This window comes from Salmo trutta, unplaced genomic scaffold (assembly GCF_901001165.1).
Source record: "Salmo trutta unplaced genomic scaffold, fSalTru1.1, whole genome shotgun sequence".
NCBI classification, from domain to species: Eukaryota; Metazoa; Chordata; class Actinopteri; order Salmoniformes; family Salmonidae; genus Salmo; species Salmo trutta.
In genome coordinates, this window is record NW_021822912.1 from 30,462 (window position 1) to 47,500 (window position 17,039).

Consider the following 17,039-nt stretch of genomic DNA (forward strand, 5'->3'; position numbering starts at 1 on the left):
CAGGGTGACAGGGTGATAGGGGGTAGAGGTGAGACAGACCTCAGAGAGACAGGGTGGAACCAGACAGACCTCAGAGAGACTCAGAGAGACAGGGTGGAACCAGACAGACCTCAGAGAGACTCAGAGAGACAGGGTGACAGGGGGTAGAGGTGAGACAGACCTCAGAGAGACAGGGTGACAGCGAGACAGACCTCAGAGAGACAGGGTGACAGCGAGACAGACCACAGAGAGACTCAGAGAGACAGGGTGGAACCAGACAGACCTCAGAGAGACTCAGAGAGACAGGGTGGAACCAGACAGACCTCAGAGAGACTCAGAGAGACAGGGTGGAACCAGACAGACCTCAGAGAGACTCAGAGAGACAGGGTGGAACCAGACAGACCTCAGAGAGACTCAGAGAGACAGGGTGACAGGGTGACAGGGGGTAGAGGTGAGACAGACCTCAGAGAGACAGGGTGGAACCAGACAGACCTCAGAGAGACTCAGAGAGACAGGGTGACAGGGTGACAGGGTGACAGGGTGACAGGGTGACAGGGGGTAGAGGTGAATAAAAGGACCACATTGATCGTTCACTTCACACCACTATTTTCCCTACAGCCTCGTCTCATCTCAGCCACACTGTGGACGTCTGGCCAGTAACAGATGGACATGCCAGCAGGATATTTATCTCCCTGTCACTAGCCAGCCCATCTCTCTCTCTCTCTCTCTCTCTCTCTCAATCTCTCTCCCTCCCTCCCTCCAGCTCTCCATCTCCGTCTCTCTCCATATATCCATCCATCTCTCTCTCCATCTATCCGTCTCTCTCTCCATCTATCCGTCTCTCTCTCCATCTATCCGTCTCTCTCTCTCTCTCTCTCGTTCTCTAATCTGCAGCACCCCAGCCCTGCATCCACCCCCCCCCCCCCCCCCCTCAAAAAAGGAAGAAAATCAATCGCCAGCCCATAAAATGACTTAAGCCATTATTTGTGTGAGGATTTAACTGGCTGCCAAGGGAAGTAGGACCAACTGTCGGCGTCTGTCTGAAGTAGTAAAAGTGTTTTGATCAGCGTTGTACTGGCCAAGGAAGTTTGCTACTTGTGTTGGGTTTTGGGTTTTGGGCTTTGGGCTTTGTCTCACATCAGATGGTGTCAGTCCTACGCCATGTCCGTCCCTGAACCCGAGCTGTCTTGTTGGATGTGGAACTCTACTACCAAAAAAAAAAAAAAAACATTTTGATTTTACTCATTTGACCTAAGACTAGTTACTTTATTCTGAAAATCGCTCCGCTCTTGGTAGCTAATGAAGCAGTGGCTACTAACGCTGAATCATGTTCGATCAAACTTGCTCCAGCTAGTAGCCTAGTGCTAGCTTGTTTGATTCAATTCATTTTGAACGGCTATGGTAGCTAGTTCACCAGCTTGCTGATTATGTTTTTATTTTTTAATTTAACTAGGTAAGTCACTTTAAGAACAAATTCTTATTTTACAATGACGGCCTACCAGGGAACAGTGGGTTAACTGCCTTGTTCAGGGGGCAGAACGGCAGATGTTTACCTTGTCAGCTCAGGGATTTGATTTTACAACCTTTTGGTGACTACTTCAAAGCTCTAACCACTAGGCTACCTGCCTCCTCTAACCACTAGGCTACCTGCCTCCTCTAACCACTGAGCTACCTGCCCCTCTAACCAATAGGCTACCTGCCTCCTCTAACCACTAGGCTACCTGCCTCCTCTAACCACTAGGCTACCTGCCTCCTCTAACCACTAGGCTACCTGCCTCCTCTAACCACTAGGCTACCTGCCTCCTCTAACCACTAGGCTACCTGCCTCTCTAACCACTAGGCTACCTGCCTCTCTAACCACTAGGCTACCTGCCCCTCTAACCACTAGGCTACCTGCCTCCTCTAACCACTAGGCTACCTGCCCCTCTAACCACTAGGCTACCTGCCTCCTCTAACCACTAGGCTACCTGCCTCCTCTAACCACTAGGCTACCTGCCCCTCTAACCACTAGGCTACCTGCCTCCTCTAACCACTAGGCTACCTGCCCCTCTAACCACTAGGCTACCTGCCTCCTCTAACCACTAGGCTACCTGCCCCTCTAACCACTAGGCTACCTGCCTCCTCTAACCACTAGGCTACCTGCCTCCTCTAACCACTAGGCTACCTGCCTCCTCTAACCACTAGGCTACCTGCCTCTCTAACCACTAGGCTACCTGCCCCTCTAACCACTAGGCTACCTGCCTCCTCTAACCACTAGGCTACCTGCCCCTCTAACCACTAGGCTACCTGCCTCCTCTAACCACTAGGCTACCTGCCTCCTCTAACCACTAGGCTACCTGCCTCCTCCAACCACTAGGCTACCTGCCTCCTCTAACCACTAGGCTACCTGCCTCCTCTAACCACTAGGCTACCTGCCTCCTCTAACCACTAGGCTACCTGCCTCCTCTAACCACTAGGCTACCTGCCTCCTCTAACCACTAGGCTACCTGCCTCCTCTAACCACTAGGATACGCTACCGCCCAAACGGGCACCGAAGTGATGAGACTGTTCTCATAACTCAGCAGGTATCTGGCCCTGTGCCTCGCTACTTTGTAACATTGGGATAACCTTGAAAAAACGTCACAGAGAGCGGTCAACTGTGCTGTACAAAATCTAATCTTTGCCTTAGCTACAACTCCACTAGCTAGCTAGCTATCTATCTAGAGGGAATATTCAGCAGTTTGCCTTAGCTACAACTCCACTAGCTAGCTATCTAGAGGGAATATTCAGCAGTTTGCCTTAGCTACAACTCCACTAGCTATCTATCTAGAGGGAATATTCAGCAGTTTGCCTTAGCTACAACTCCACTAGCTAGCTAGCTATCTAGAGGGAATATTCAGCAGTATGCCTTAGCTACAACTCCACTAGCTAGCTAGCTATCTAGAGGGAATATTCAGCAGTTTGCCTTAGCTACAACTCCACTAGCTAGCTAGCTATCTAGAGGGAATATTCAGCAGTATGCCTTAGCTACAACTCCACTAGCTAGCTATCTATCTAGAGGGAATATTCAGCAGTTTGCCTTAGCTACAACTCCACTAGCTAGCTAGCTATCTAGAGGGAATATTCAGCAGTTTGCCTTAGCTACAACTCCACTAGCTAGCTAGCGATCTACAGGGAATATTCAGCAGTTTGCCTTAGCTACAACTCCACTAGCTAGCTAGCTATCTAGAGGGAATATTCAGCAGTTTGCCTTAGCTACAACTCCACTAGCTAGCTAGCTATCTAGAGGGAATATTCAGCAGTTTGCCTTAGCTACAACTCCACTAGCTAGCTAGCTATCTAGAGGGAATATTCAGCAGTTTGCCTTAGCTACAACTCCACTAGCTAGCTAGCTATCTAGAGGGAATATTCAGCAGTTTGCCTTAGCTACAACTCCACTAGCTAGCTAGCTATCTAGAGGGAATATTCAGGAGTTTGCCTTAGCTACAACTCCACTAGCTAGCTATCTATCTAGAGGGAATATTCAGCAGTTTGCCTTAGCTACAACTCCACTAGCTAGCTAGCTATCCAGAGGGAATATTCAGCAGTTTGCCTTAGCTACAACTCCACTAGCTAGCTATCTATCTAGAGGGAATATTCAGCAGTTTGCCTTAGCTACAACTCCACTAGCTAGCTAGCTACCTAGAGGGAATATTCAGCAGTTTGCCTTAGCTACAACTCCACTAGCTAGCTAGCTATCTAGAGGGAATATTCAGCAGTTTGCCTTAGCTACAACTCCACTAGGTAGCTATCTATCTAGAGGGAATATTCAGCAGTTTGCCTTAGCTACAACTCCACTAGCTAGCTAGCTATCTAGAGGGAATATTCAGCAGTTTGCCTTAGCTTCAACTCCACTAGCTAGCTAGCTATCTAGAGGGAATATTCAGCAGTTTGCCTTAGCTACAACTCCACTAGCTAGCTATCTATCTAGAGGGAATATTCAGCAGTTTGCCTTAGCTACAACTCCACTAGCTAGCTAGCTATCCAAAGGGAATATTCAGCAGTTTGCCTTAGCTACAACTCCACTAGCTAGCTAGCTATCTAGAGGGAATATTCAGCAGTTTGCCTTAGCTTCAACTCCACTAGCTAGCTAGCTATCTAGAGGGAATATTCAGCAGTTTGCCTTAGCTACAACTCCACTAGCTAGCTATCTATCTAGAGGGAATATTCAGCAGTTTGCCTTAGCTACAACTCCACTAGCTAGCTAGCTATCCAAAGGGAATATTCAGCAGTTTGCCTTAGCTACAACTCCACTAGCTAGCTATCTATCCAGAGGGAATATTCAGCAGTTTGACTTAGCTACAACTCCACTAGCTAGCTAGCTATATAGAGGGAATATTCAGCAGTTTGCCTTAGCTACAACTCCACTAGCTAGCTAGCTATCTAGAGGGAATATTCAGCAGTTTGCCTTAGCTACAACTCCACTAGCTAGCTAGCTATCTAGAGGGAATATTCAGCAGTTTGCCTTAGCTACAACTCCACTAGCTAGCTAGCTATCTAGAGGGAATATTCAGCAGTTTGCCTTAGCTACAACTCCAATAGCTAGCTAGCTAGCTATCTAGAGGGAATATTCAGCAGTTTGCCTTAGGTACAACTCCACTAGCTAGCTAGCTATCTAGAGGGAATATTCAGCAGTTTGCCTTAGCTACAACTCCACTAGCTAGCTAGCTATCTAGAGGGAATATTCAGCAGTTTGTCTTAGCTACAACTCCACTAGCTAGCTAGCTATCTAGAGGGAATATTCAGCAGTTTGCCTTAGCTACAACTCCACTAGCTAGCTAGCTATCTAGAGGGAATATTCAGCAGTTTGCCTTAGCTACAACTCCACTAGCTAGCTAGCTATCTAGAGGGAATATTCAGCAGTATGCCTTAGCTACAACTCCACTAGCTAGCTAGCTAGCTATCTAGAGGGAATATTCAGCAGTTTGCCTTAGCTACAACTCCACTAGCTAGCTAACTATCTAGAGGGAATATTCAGCAGTATGCCTTAGCTACAACTCCACTAGCTAGCTATCTATCTAGAGGGAATATTCAGCAGTTTGCCTTAGCTACAACTCCACTAGCTAGCTAGCTATCTAGAGGGAATATTCAGCAGTTTGCCTTAGCTACAACTCCACTAGCTAGCTAGCTATCTAGAGGGAATATTCAGCAGTTTGCCTTAGCTACAACTCCACTAGCTAGCTAGCTATCTAGAGGGAATATTCAGCAGTTTGCCTTAGCTACAACTCCACTAGCTAGCTAGCTATCTAGAGGGAATATTCAGCAGTTTGCCTTAGCTACAACTCCACTAGCTAGCTATCTATCCAGAGGGAATATTCAGCAGTTTGTCTTAGCTACAACTCCACTAGCTAGCTAGCTATCTAGAGGGAATATTCAGCAGTTTGCCTTAGCTACAACTCCACTAGCTAGCTAGCTATCTAGAGGGAATATTCAGCAGTTTGCCTTAGCTACAACTCCACTAGCTAGCTAGCTATCTAGAGGGAATATTCAGCAGTTTGCCTTAGCTACAACTCCACTAGCTAGCTAGCTATCTAGAGGGAATATTCAGCAGTATGCCTTAGCTACAACTCCACTAGCTAGCTATCTATCTAGAGGGAATATTCAGCAGTATGTGAGCTGGTATTGTTTGCATCCCCGCTTTTCGTTTCATATGGATTGATTTGAGACTAATTCAGCCAGCAAGCATACACAATATTTTTGTTTTGTTTTTTGTGCACATACCACAACAAAACATCTTAGTTAGATGTAGAATTATGTAGTGAAAACATTAGGTTGTTCCTGGAAACAATGTCAATATTAGCTTGAGTTTTAAAGTTTTTGGTGAGATTAACTCTGACTCTTTTGAGAATGAAATGGGGTTCAGTGGACAATGTCACCTTGGTAACATCCCTTACAATTTTTTTGTTTGTTGCAGTTTTCAAACTTCAGTAAAAGTGCAATAATTGCAGTCAAATGTAGTATTTTGCATGCAGTGAATAAAGAATAACTGGAGTTATACTGCATTCTAGCTACACTTATACCACAGTGTATTTTTATTTATTATGGATCCCCATTAGTTCCTGCCAAGGCAGCAGCTACTCTTCCTGGGGTTTATTATGGATCCCCATTAGTTCCTGCCGAGGCAGCAGCTACTCTTCCTGGGGTTTATTATGGATCCCCATTAGTTCTTGCCAAGGCAGCAGCTACTCTTCCTGGGGTTTATTATGGATCCCCGTTAGTTCCTGCCGAGGCAGCAGCTACTCTTCCTGGGGTTTATTATGGATCCCCATTAGTTCTTGCCAAGGCAGCAGCTACTCTTCCTGGGGTTTATTATGGATCCCCGTTAGTTCCTGCCAAGGCAGCAGCTACTCTTCCTGGGGTTTATTATGGATCCCCATTAGTTCCTGCCAAGGCAGCAGCTACTCTTCCTGGGGTTTATTATGGATCCCCATTAGTTCTTGCCAAGGCAGCAGCTACTCTTCCTGGGGTTTATTATGGATCCCCATTAGTTCCTGCCAAGGCAGCAGCTACTCTTCCTGGGGTTTATTATGGATCCCCATTAGTTCCTGCCAAGGCAGCAGCTACTCTTCCTGGGCTTTATTATGGATCCCCATTAGTTCCTGCCGAGGCAGCAGCTACTCTTCCTGGGGTTTATTATGGATCCCCATTAGTTCCTGCCGAGGCAGCAGCTACTCTTCCTGGGGTTTATTATGGATCCCCATTAGTTCCTGCCGAGGCAGCAGCTACTCTTCCTGGGGTTTATTATGGATCCCCATTAGTTCCTGCCGAGGCAGCAGCTACTCTTCCTGGGATTTATTATGGATCCCCATTAGTTCCTACCAAGGCAGCAGCTACTCGTCCTAGGGTTTATTATGGATCCCCATTAGTTCCTGCCAAGGCAGCAGCTAATCTTCCTGGGGTTTATTATGGATCCCCATTAGTTCCTGCCAAGGCAGCAGCTACTCTTCCTGGGGTTTATTATGGATCCCCATTAGTTCCTGCCAAGGCAGCAGCTACTCTTCCTGGGCTTTATTATGGATCCCCATTAGTTCCTGCCAAGGCAGCAGCTACTCTTCCTGGGGTTTATTATGGATCCCCATTAGTTCCTGCCAAGGCAGCAGCTACTCTTCCTGGGGTTTATTATGGATCCCCATTAGTTCCTGCCGAGGCAGCAGCTACTCTTCCTGGGGTTTATTATGGATCCCCATTAGTTCCTGCCAAGGCAGCAGCTTCTCTTCCTGGGGTTTATTATGGATCCCCATTAGTTCCTGCCAAGGCAGCAGCTACTCTTCCTGGGGTTTATTAAGGATCCCCATTAGTTCCTGCCAAGGCAGCAGCTACTCTTCCTGGGGTTTATTATGGACCCCCATTAGTTCCTGCCAAGACAAGGCAGCAGCTACTCTTCCTGGGTTTTATTATGGACCCCCATTAGTTCCTGCCAAGCCAAGGCAGCAGCTACTCTTCCAGGGGTCCGTCAAAATTAAGACAGTTATACAATTTTAACAACATTACAATACATTCATTACATAATTCACAAAACACTAAGTGTGTGCCCACAGGCCCATACTCCCCTACCACATATCTAAATTGCACAATACATGTGTCAGTGTGTGTATACAGAGTATGTTATCGTGTGTGTGTGTGTGTGTGTGTGTGTGTGTGTGTGTGTGTGTTATCATGTGTCTGTGTATATGTTTGTGTTGCTTCACAGTCCCCACTGTTCCATAAGGTGTATTTTTCCTGTTTTTTTTTTATCTGATTCTCCTGCTGCATCAGTAACCTGATGTGGAATAGAGTTCCATGTAGTCATGGCTCTATGTAGTACTGTGCACCTCCCATAGTCTGTTCTGGACTTGGGGACTGTGAAGAGACCTCTGGTGGCATGTCTTGTGGGGTATGGATGGGTGTCTGAGCTGTGTACCAGTAGTTTAAACAGACCTCTGGTAGCATGTCTTGTGGGGTATGTATGGGTGTCTGAACTGTGTGCCAGTAGTTTAAACAGACCTCTGGTGGCATGTCTTGTAGGGTATGGATGGGTGTCTGAGCTGTGTGCCAGTAGTTTAAACAGACCTCTGGTGGCATGTCTTGTGGGGTATGTATGGGTGTCTGAGCTGTGTGCCAGTAGTTTAAACAGACCTCTGGTGGCTTGTCTTGTGGGGTATGTATGGGTGTCTGAGCTGTGTGCCAGTAGTTTAAACAGACCTCTGGTGGCATGTCTTGTGGGGTATGTATGAGTGTCTGAGCTGTGTGCCAGTAGTTTAAACAGACCTCTGGTGGCTTGTCTTGTGGGGTATGTATGGGTGTCTGAGCTGTGTGCCAGTAGTTTAAACAGACCTCTGGTGGCATGTCTTGTGGGGTATGTATGGGTGTCTGTGCTGTGTGCCAGTAGTTTAAACAGACCTCTGGTGGCTTGTCTTGTGGGGTATGTATGGGTGTCTGAGCTGTGTGCCAGTAGTTTAAACAGACCTCTGGTGGCATGTCTTGTGGGGTATGTATGGGTGTCTGAGCTGTGTGCCAGTAGTTTAAACAGACCTCTGGTGGCATGTCTTGTAGGGTATGGATGGGTGTCTGAGCTGTGTACCAGTAGTTTAAACAGACCTCTGGTAGCATGTCTTGTGGGGTATGTATGGGTGTCTGAGCTGTGTACCAGTAGTTTAAACAGACCTCTGGTAGCATGTCTTGTGGGGTATGCATGGGTGTCTGAGCTGTGTGCCAGTAGTTTAAACAGACCTCTGGTGGCATGTCTTGTGGGGTATGTATGGGTGTCTGAGCTGTGTGCCAGTAGTTTAAATAGACCTCTGGTGGCTTGTCTTGTGGGGTATGTATGGGTGTCTGAGCTGTGTGCCAGTAGTTTAAACAGACCTCTGGTGGCATGTCTTGTGGGGAATGTATGGGTGTCTGAGCTGTATGCCAGTAGTTTAAACAGACCTCTGGTGGCATGTCTTGTAGGGTATGGATGGGTTTCTGAGCTGTGTGCCAGTAGTTTAAACAGACCTCTGGTGGCTTGTCTTGTGGGGTATGTATGGGTGTCTGAGCTGTGTGCCAGTAGTTTAAACAGACCTCTGGTGGCTTGTCTTGTGGGGTATGCATGGGTGTCTGAGCTGTGTGCCAGTAGTTTAGACAGACAGCTCGGTGCATTCAACATGTCAACACCTCTCATAAATAACAAGTAGCGATGAAGTCAATCTCTCCTCCACTTTGAGCCAGGAGAGATTGACATGCGTATTATTCATGTTAGCTCTTTGTGTATATCCAAGGGCCAGCCGTGCTGCCCTGTTCTGAGACAATTGTCCTTTTCCTAAGTCCCTCTTCGTGGCACCTGACCAAAAGACTGAACAGTTTAGTTTGTCCCGGCGCGACAAAACTAGAGCCTTTAGGACCTGCCTTGTTGATAGTGTTGTTAATAAGGTAGAGGAGCACTTTATTATGGACAGACTCCCCATCTTAGCTACCGTTGTATCACTATGCTTTGACCATAATAGTTTACAATGCAGGGTTACTCCAAGCAGTTTAGTCACCTCAACTTGCTAAATTTCCACATTATTTATTTCAAGATTTGGTTGAGGTTTAGGGTTTAGTGAATGATTTGTCCCAAATACAATGATTTTAGTTTTTGAAATATTTAGGACTAACTTATTCCTTGCCACCCATTCTGAAACTAACTGCAGCTCTTTGTTGAGTGTTGCAGTCATTTCAGTCGCTGTAGTAGCTGACGTGTATAGTGTTGAATCATCAGCATTCATAGACACTCAGGCTTTACTCAAAGTAAAGACTGAAAAAGGTAAGGGGCCTAGACAGCTGCCTTGGGGAATTCCTGCTTCTACCAGTAATGGGCCTAGACAGCTGCCCTGGGGAATTCCTGATTCTACCAGTAATGGGCCTAGACAGCTACCCTGAGGAATTCCTGCTTCTACCAGGATTATGTCGGAGAGGCTTCCGTTAAAGAACACCCTCTGTGTTCTGTTAGACAGGTAACTCTTTATCCACATTATAGCAGGGGGTGTAGAGGCATTATAGCAGGGGGTGTAAAGCCATTACAGCAGGGGGTGTAAAGCCATTATAGCAGGGGTGTAATAGCAGGGGGTGTAAAGCCATTATAGCAGGGGGTGTAAAGCCATTATAGCAGGGGGTGTAAAGCCATTATAGCAGGGGGTGTAAAGCCATTATAGCAGGGGGTGTAAAGCCATTATAGCAGAGGGTGTAAAGCCATAACACACACGCAGCAGACTATGATCGATAATGTCAAAAGCTCCACTGAAGTCTAACAAACATCCCCCATAATATTTTTATCATAAATTTCTCTCTGCCAATCATCAGTCATTAGTGTGCTGTGCTTGTTGAATGTCCTTCCCTATTAGCATGCTGAAAGTCTGTTGTCAATTTGTTTACTGTAAAATAGCATTGTATCTTGTCAAACACAATTATTTATATATTTTTTTACTTTACTATGGGTTGGTAACAGACTGATTGGTCGGCTATTTGAGCCAGTAAAGGGGGCTTTACTATTATTAGGTAAGGGAATAACTTTAGCTTCCCTCCAGGCCTGAGGGCACACACTTTCTAGTAGGCTTAAATTGAAGATGTGGCAATATCGTCCGCTATTATCCTCAGTAATTTTGAATCCAAGTTGTCAGACCCCGGTGGCTTGTCATTAATGAAAGACAACAATAATTTTTCACCTCTTCCACACTCACTTCACGGAATTCAAAATCACAATTCGGTCTGATACTTGATGTGTAGTGTCAGTGTTTGTTGCTGGCATATCATCCCTACGTTTGCTAATGTTGTCAATGAAAAAAATCTATAAAAGTAGGCAATATCAGTGGGTTTTGTAATAAATTAGCCATCTGTTTCGACGAACGATGGAGCTGAGTTTGCCTTTTTTCCCAAAATGTAATTAAAAGTGCGCCGACGCTTTTTACTATCGTTGACATTTATCTTTGTTTTATAGTGTTGTTTATTCTTCTTTTTATTCATATGTATTCCTCCTGCAGGAAGAGGAGGGTCGTTAGTGATTGGAGCCTCTCTCTCTCTCTCTCTCTCTCTCTCTCTCTACGATTTCTCTCTTATATATATATATATATATATATATATATACACAATTTCTCAATTTGCCTATACCTGTTGTTCGTGTCCCCTCATTTTTGCCACAGGCTATATATATATATATATGATTTCTCAATTTGTAGTATATTTGCAGCCAGACTTATTTGCCATTTCCTTTTGCCTCATCCCTCTCAAACATACCATTTTTCAATTCCTCATCAATCCACTGGGATTTATCCGTTTTACAGTCATTTTCTTAATGGCTGCATGCTTATTAGTAACCGGAATAAGCAATTACAGTGCAACGTCTGTTTTCTCCTCATTTCTCACCACAGACCCTAAACATATTCTTTATATCAACAACATAGGAGTCACTACAAAACGTATTGTATGACCTCTTATACACTATATTAGGCCCAGTCTTTGGAACTTTGGTTTTCCTAGATATGGCTACTATATTATGATCAATACATCCTATGGATTTGGATACTGCTTTAAAGCAAATATCAGCAGTATTAGTAAAGGTGTGATCAATACATGTTGATGATTTAATTCCTGTGCTGTTTGTAACTACCCTGGTAGGTTGACTGATAACCTGAACCAGGTTGCAGGCACTAGTTACAGTTTGAAGATTTCTCTTGAATGGACAGCCTGATGAAAGCCAGTCAGTAATTAAATCACCCATAAAATATACCTCTCTGTTGATATCACATACATGATCAAGCATTTCACACATATTATCCAGATACTGACTGTTAAGCACTTGGTGGTCTATAGCAGCTTCCCACCAGAATGGGCTTTAGGTGAAGCAGATGAACCTGAAGCCATATTACTTCAACAGTATTTAACATGAGATCCTCTCTAATCTTTACAGGAATGTGGATCTGAATATAAACAGCAACACCTCCACCATTGGCATTTCTGTATTTTCTGTAAATGTTAAAACTTTGTATTGCTACCACTGTATTGTCAAAGGTATTGTCAGAAATAGAATATGAATGTAATCTGTTACTAGCAAGTTATTAATTTCATGAACCTTGTTTTCTTAAGAGCATCCTGACTGGTTGCATCACTGCCTGGTATGGCAACTGCTCGTCCTCTGACCGCAAGGCACTACAGAGGGTAGTGCGTACGGCCCAGTACATCACTGGGGCTAAGCTGCCTGCCATCCAGGTCCTCTACACCAGGCGGTGTCAGAGGAAAGCCCTAAAAATTGTCAAAGACCCCAGCCACCCCAGTCATAGACTGTTCACTCTACTACCGCATGGCAAGCGGTACCAGAGTGCCAAGTCTAGGACAAAAAGGCTTCTCAACAGTTTTTACCCCCAAGCCATAGGACTCATTAACAGGTAATCAAATGGCTACCTGGACTATTTGCATTGTGTCCCCCCCAAACCCCTTTTACACTACTGCTACTCTCTGTTTATCATATATGCATAGTCACTTTAACCATATCTACATGTACATACTACCTCAATCAGCCTGACTAACTGGTGTCTGTATATAGCCTCTCTACTGTTATTTTTTTACTTAAAAATGGCACTGTAGGGCCTGTAAGTAAGCATTTCACTGTAAGGTCTACACTTGTTGTACTCAGCATTTCACTGTAAGGTCTACACCTGTTGTATTCAGCATTTTACTGTGAGGTCTACTACACTTGTTGTATTCAGCATTTCACTGTGAGGTCTACTACACCTGTTGTATTCAGCATTTCACTGTGAGGTCTACTACACCTGTTGTATTCAGCATTTCACTGTGAGGTCTACTACACCTGTTGTATTCAGCATTTCACTGTGAGGTCTACTACACCTGTTGTATTCAGCATTTCACTGTGAGGTCTACTACACCTGTTGTATTCAGCATTTCACTGTAAGGTCTACACTTGTTGTACTCAGCATTTCACTGTAAGGTCTACACCTGTTGTATTCAGCATTTCGCTGTTGTATTCGGCGCATGTGACAAATAAACTTTGATTTGATTTACATATGTTAGTGGGCTATTTTGAGCACTTTTCTGGGATGCTTGCTTGTTTTCATTGCTTTACTGGGAAGCTTTGTATAAGTAGCATATCCCACTGCTGGCTTGCTTCTGAAGCAAAGCAGGGTTGGTCCTGGTCAGTCCCTGGATGGGAGACCAGATGCTGCTGAAAGTGGTGTTGGAGGGCCAGTAGGAGGCACTCTTTCCTCTCGTCTAAAATAAAAAAATATCCCAATACCCCAGGGCAGTGATTGGGCCCAATGCCCCAGGGCAGTGATAGGGGACATTGCCCTGTGTAGGATGCTGTCTTTTGGATGGGACGTTAAACAGGTGTCCTGACTCTCTGTGGTCACTAAAGATCCCATGGTGCTTATCATAGAGTAGGGGTGTTAACCTCGGTGTCCTGGTTAAATTCCCAAGCTGTCCCTCATACCATCATGGCCACTGAATCATCCCCAGTTTACAATTGGCTCATTCATCCCCCTTCCTCTCCCCTGAAACTATTCCCCAGGTCGTTGCTGTAAATAAGAACGTGTTCTCAGTCAACTTACCTGGTAAAATAAAAGTAGATATTTTTATGTTAGTGATATTTATGTTTTAGCTTATAGTGCAGGGTGAGCTGCACACAGTGGACTTCCTCCTAGGGCACACCGCCTCAGTGCTAACAGTATAAATCTGGTTCAAATGACACATGATTACTGCTTACAATAGCTGTAGAATCAGCGGAGGCATTCAGGGCAGTTAGGGGTAGGTTACTTATGTTGTGTCTGCCAACGTCTCTGGGATAATGTACATTTGCTGAAGCATCATGACAACTCAGCGACACAATGGTAGAGGATTAACTGAGCTGGGCTTGGGTCATTGATAAGTCATTGTCTCAACGCAGCCTTATAATGCAGTGAAAGGATCCAGGAACCCAAATGATTTGGGTGGATCCCTTCCTCCTTATAAAACATGTTTTGTTTCCAGAAGGTATCAAATTGTAAACAAAAGTTGCACCCATTGAGCTGCAATAATCACATAGCCAGTTGTAAAAGAGAAATAGTCCTGCTAAAGTGTTCAATGCCGTGATTCAGAGAGGGATCAGAGAGGGATCAGAGAGGGATCAGAGAGGGATCAGAGAGGGGATCAGAGAGGGATCAGAGAGGGATCAGAGAGGGATCAGAGAGGGATCAGAGAGGGATCAGAGATGGCACAGGGCCAGATATGATGGGTCTTTTATTAGTGTCCAGCAGAGAGTCAATCAGCTCTTTAAAAATCCAGTTTCAACTGTTCAGAGCTGCCCTTCATAATGTCATTAAAACCCACATGGACGACGACAGAATCGATGTCCATGTCCTGGTGTAGTACATTCAGTGAGCAGCTTAGTGATGTCATTTACTCGAGCTCTGGGATTGGACATTGTTTTTCGCACCAGGAACGGTCACACGTCTTACCATGGCGCTGCTCAAAGTCACGGCTGGCGGAGAAGAACGAGGAAATCCGTCCAATCCCACGCTTCACAGGATGGTTCCTCCGACAGATAGACAACACCGGCCAGTCGGATAACAACAAGGCAGAGATGCATCCAACATGTGCGAATGCAATCCAGCCACAGGCGTAGAAAAGGTAGACATGCCACTCTGGGTTTTTAACTCAGTTTCTTACGTAGGCTGGCGACCTTCGTGAACAAGGAAGCCACCTAAAGCCTATAATCCTCGGCAAGCAAACAATTTCCGCATTGGAACTCTGAGGGATCCGGTTTGTCCCGAAACAAAACAAAGCGTAGTAGATAAAGCTCCGACCGGCGCTAGAACGGGTCATTTACCTCTCCAGACAAAGATGGCTCCATTGGAAAACTCATCTGGCACTAACATCTCTTTCAAGCAGACTTTTCTTCTGGGCCTGAGTAGCAGGCAGTTTAATTTGGACACCTTATTCATCCAAGCTACTCAATACTGCCCCCCCCCCCATTCCCAAAGAAGTTAACCTGTCAGTTCAGCAGGATTCCGGGACAAGAAATAGCGGTCTTAGCTGTTAAAAGCTAACTAACCACGTCGCGGAATCCACGCAAAAAAACAAAGATTGGTTATTGTTTTAGTTAAAACAAACAACCGAGTGTTTCCCACAGCTACGCACTCTGATGACGTCAAGCTGCAATCAATACAGTGTACTGCAGTTATACTGCATTCTGGGATTAGAATGTTAGGACACATCGTTTTTTAACTTCTTTGTAGCTATCCCATAGATTCTCCCCCACTCATTTTGTGGACAGTGGGCACATATCCTGTCGTCACTCGTTAAGACTCGTTAAGTGTTGGAAGGTTAGAGGGTTGGTGAGCGAGATGGAGTGTGTGTGTGTGTGTGTGTCTTCACTCGTTAAGACTCGTTAAGTGTTGGAAGGTTAGAGGGTTGGTGAGCGAGATGGAGTGTGTGTGTGTGTGTGTGTGTGTGTGTGTGTGTGTGTGTGTCTGTCTCTATCTTACCATCATCTTCATCAGCTGGCCCGTCGTAAGATTTGTCAATGGCCGCTCTGAAGCTCTCGTTGCAGCCCCTCCCCCTAACCATGTGGGGGCGTGGTCTGTGAAAGGGGAGGGGCTCATTCTTCCTGACCTCTGATATGGCCGTCTGCAGACTCTCCAGAGAACTGGACTTCTTCAAACCCAAGGTAGGACCAAGGTCCATGGCAGGGGAGGGCTCTGAGGGGAGAGAGAGACATGGTTAGTGGACAGGGAGAGGGAGACAGGTTAGGGACCTGAGCAGGAGAGCCCTCCGAGGGGGACAGGAGAGACACGAGAGGAAGAAGGAGGAGAGAAGGGGACACTGCCCCTAGAGGGAGATATAGGGACACTGCCCCTAGAGGGAGATATAGGGACACTGCCTCCAGAGGGAGATATAGGGACACTGCCCCTAGAGGGAGATATAGGGACACTGCCCATAGAGTGATATATAGGGACACTGCCCCTAGAGGGAGATATAGGGACACTGCCCCTAGAGGGAGATATAGGGACACTGCCCCTAGAGGGAGATATAGGGACACTGCCCATAGAGTGATATATAGGGACACTGCCCCTAGAGGGAGATATAGGGACACTGCCTCCAGCGGGAGATATAGGGACACTGCCCCTAGAGGGAGATATAGGGACACTGCCCATAGAGTGATATATAGGGACACTGCCTCCAGAGAGAGATATAGGGACACTGCCCATAGAGTGATATATAGGGACACTGCCTCCAGAGAAATATATAGGGACACTGCCTCCAGAGAGAGATATAGGGACACTGCCTCCAGAGGGAGATATAGGGACACTGCCTCCAGAGAGAGAGATAAGGACTCTGCGTCCAGAGGGAGATATAGGGACACTGCCCATAGAGTGATATATAGGGACACTGCCTCCAGATGGAGATATAGGGACACTGCCTCCAGAGGGAGATATAGGGACACTGCCCATAGAGTGATATATAGGGACACTGCCTCCAGAGAAAGATATAGGGACACTGCCTCCAGAGAGATATAGGGACACTGCCCATAGAGGGAGATATAGGGACACTGCCTCCAGAGAGAGATATAGGGACACTGCCCCTAGAGGGAGATATAGGGACTGCCTCCAGAGAAAGATATAGGGACACTGCCTCCAGAGAGAGATATAGGGACACTGCCCATAGAGAGAGATATAGGGACACTGCCTCCAGAGAGAGATATAGGGACACTGCCCATAGAGTGATATATAGGGACACTGCCTCCAGAGAGAGATATAGGCACACTGCCTCCAGAGAGAGATATAGGGACACTGCCCATAGAGTGATATATAGGGACACTGCCCATAGAGTGATATATAGGGACACTGCCCCTAGAGGGAGATATAGGGACACTGCCTCCAGAGAGAGATGTACAGTGCATTCGGAAAGTATTCAGACCCCTTGACTTTTCCACATTTTGTTACGTTACAACCTTATTCGAAAATGGATTAAAGAAAAAAATGTCCTCATCAACCTTCCAGAAGGACAGCCATCTCTGCTGCACTCCACCAATCAGGCCTTTATGGTAGAGTGGCCAGACG

General features: G+C 45.9%; 1 protein-coding gene across 1 annotated transcript in view; it reads right to left on the reverse strand.

The window, feature by feature from the left end:
• LOC115187169 (partitioning defective 3 homolog B) overlaps positions 1 to 17,039 on the reverse strand; it is a gene marked incomplete at its 5' end in the record, with an annotated part of 57,869 nt that overhangs the window by 7,634 nt on the left and 33,196 nt on the right. The window contains one exon of the mRNA XM_029746315.1: positions 15,465 to 15,677. Within this exon, the coding sequence (XP_029602175.1) occupies positions 15,465 to 15,677 (213 nt within the window). The remainder of the gene's footprint in view (positions 1 to 15,464; positions 15,678 to 17,039) is intronic.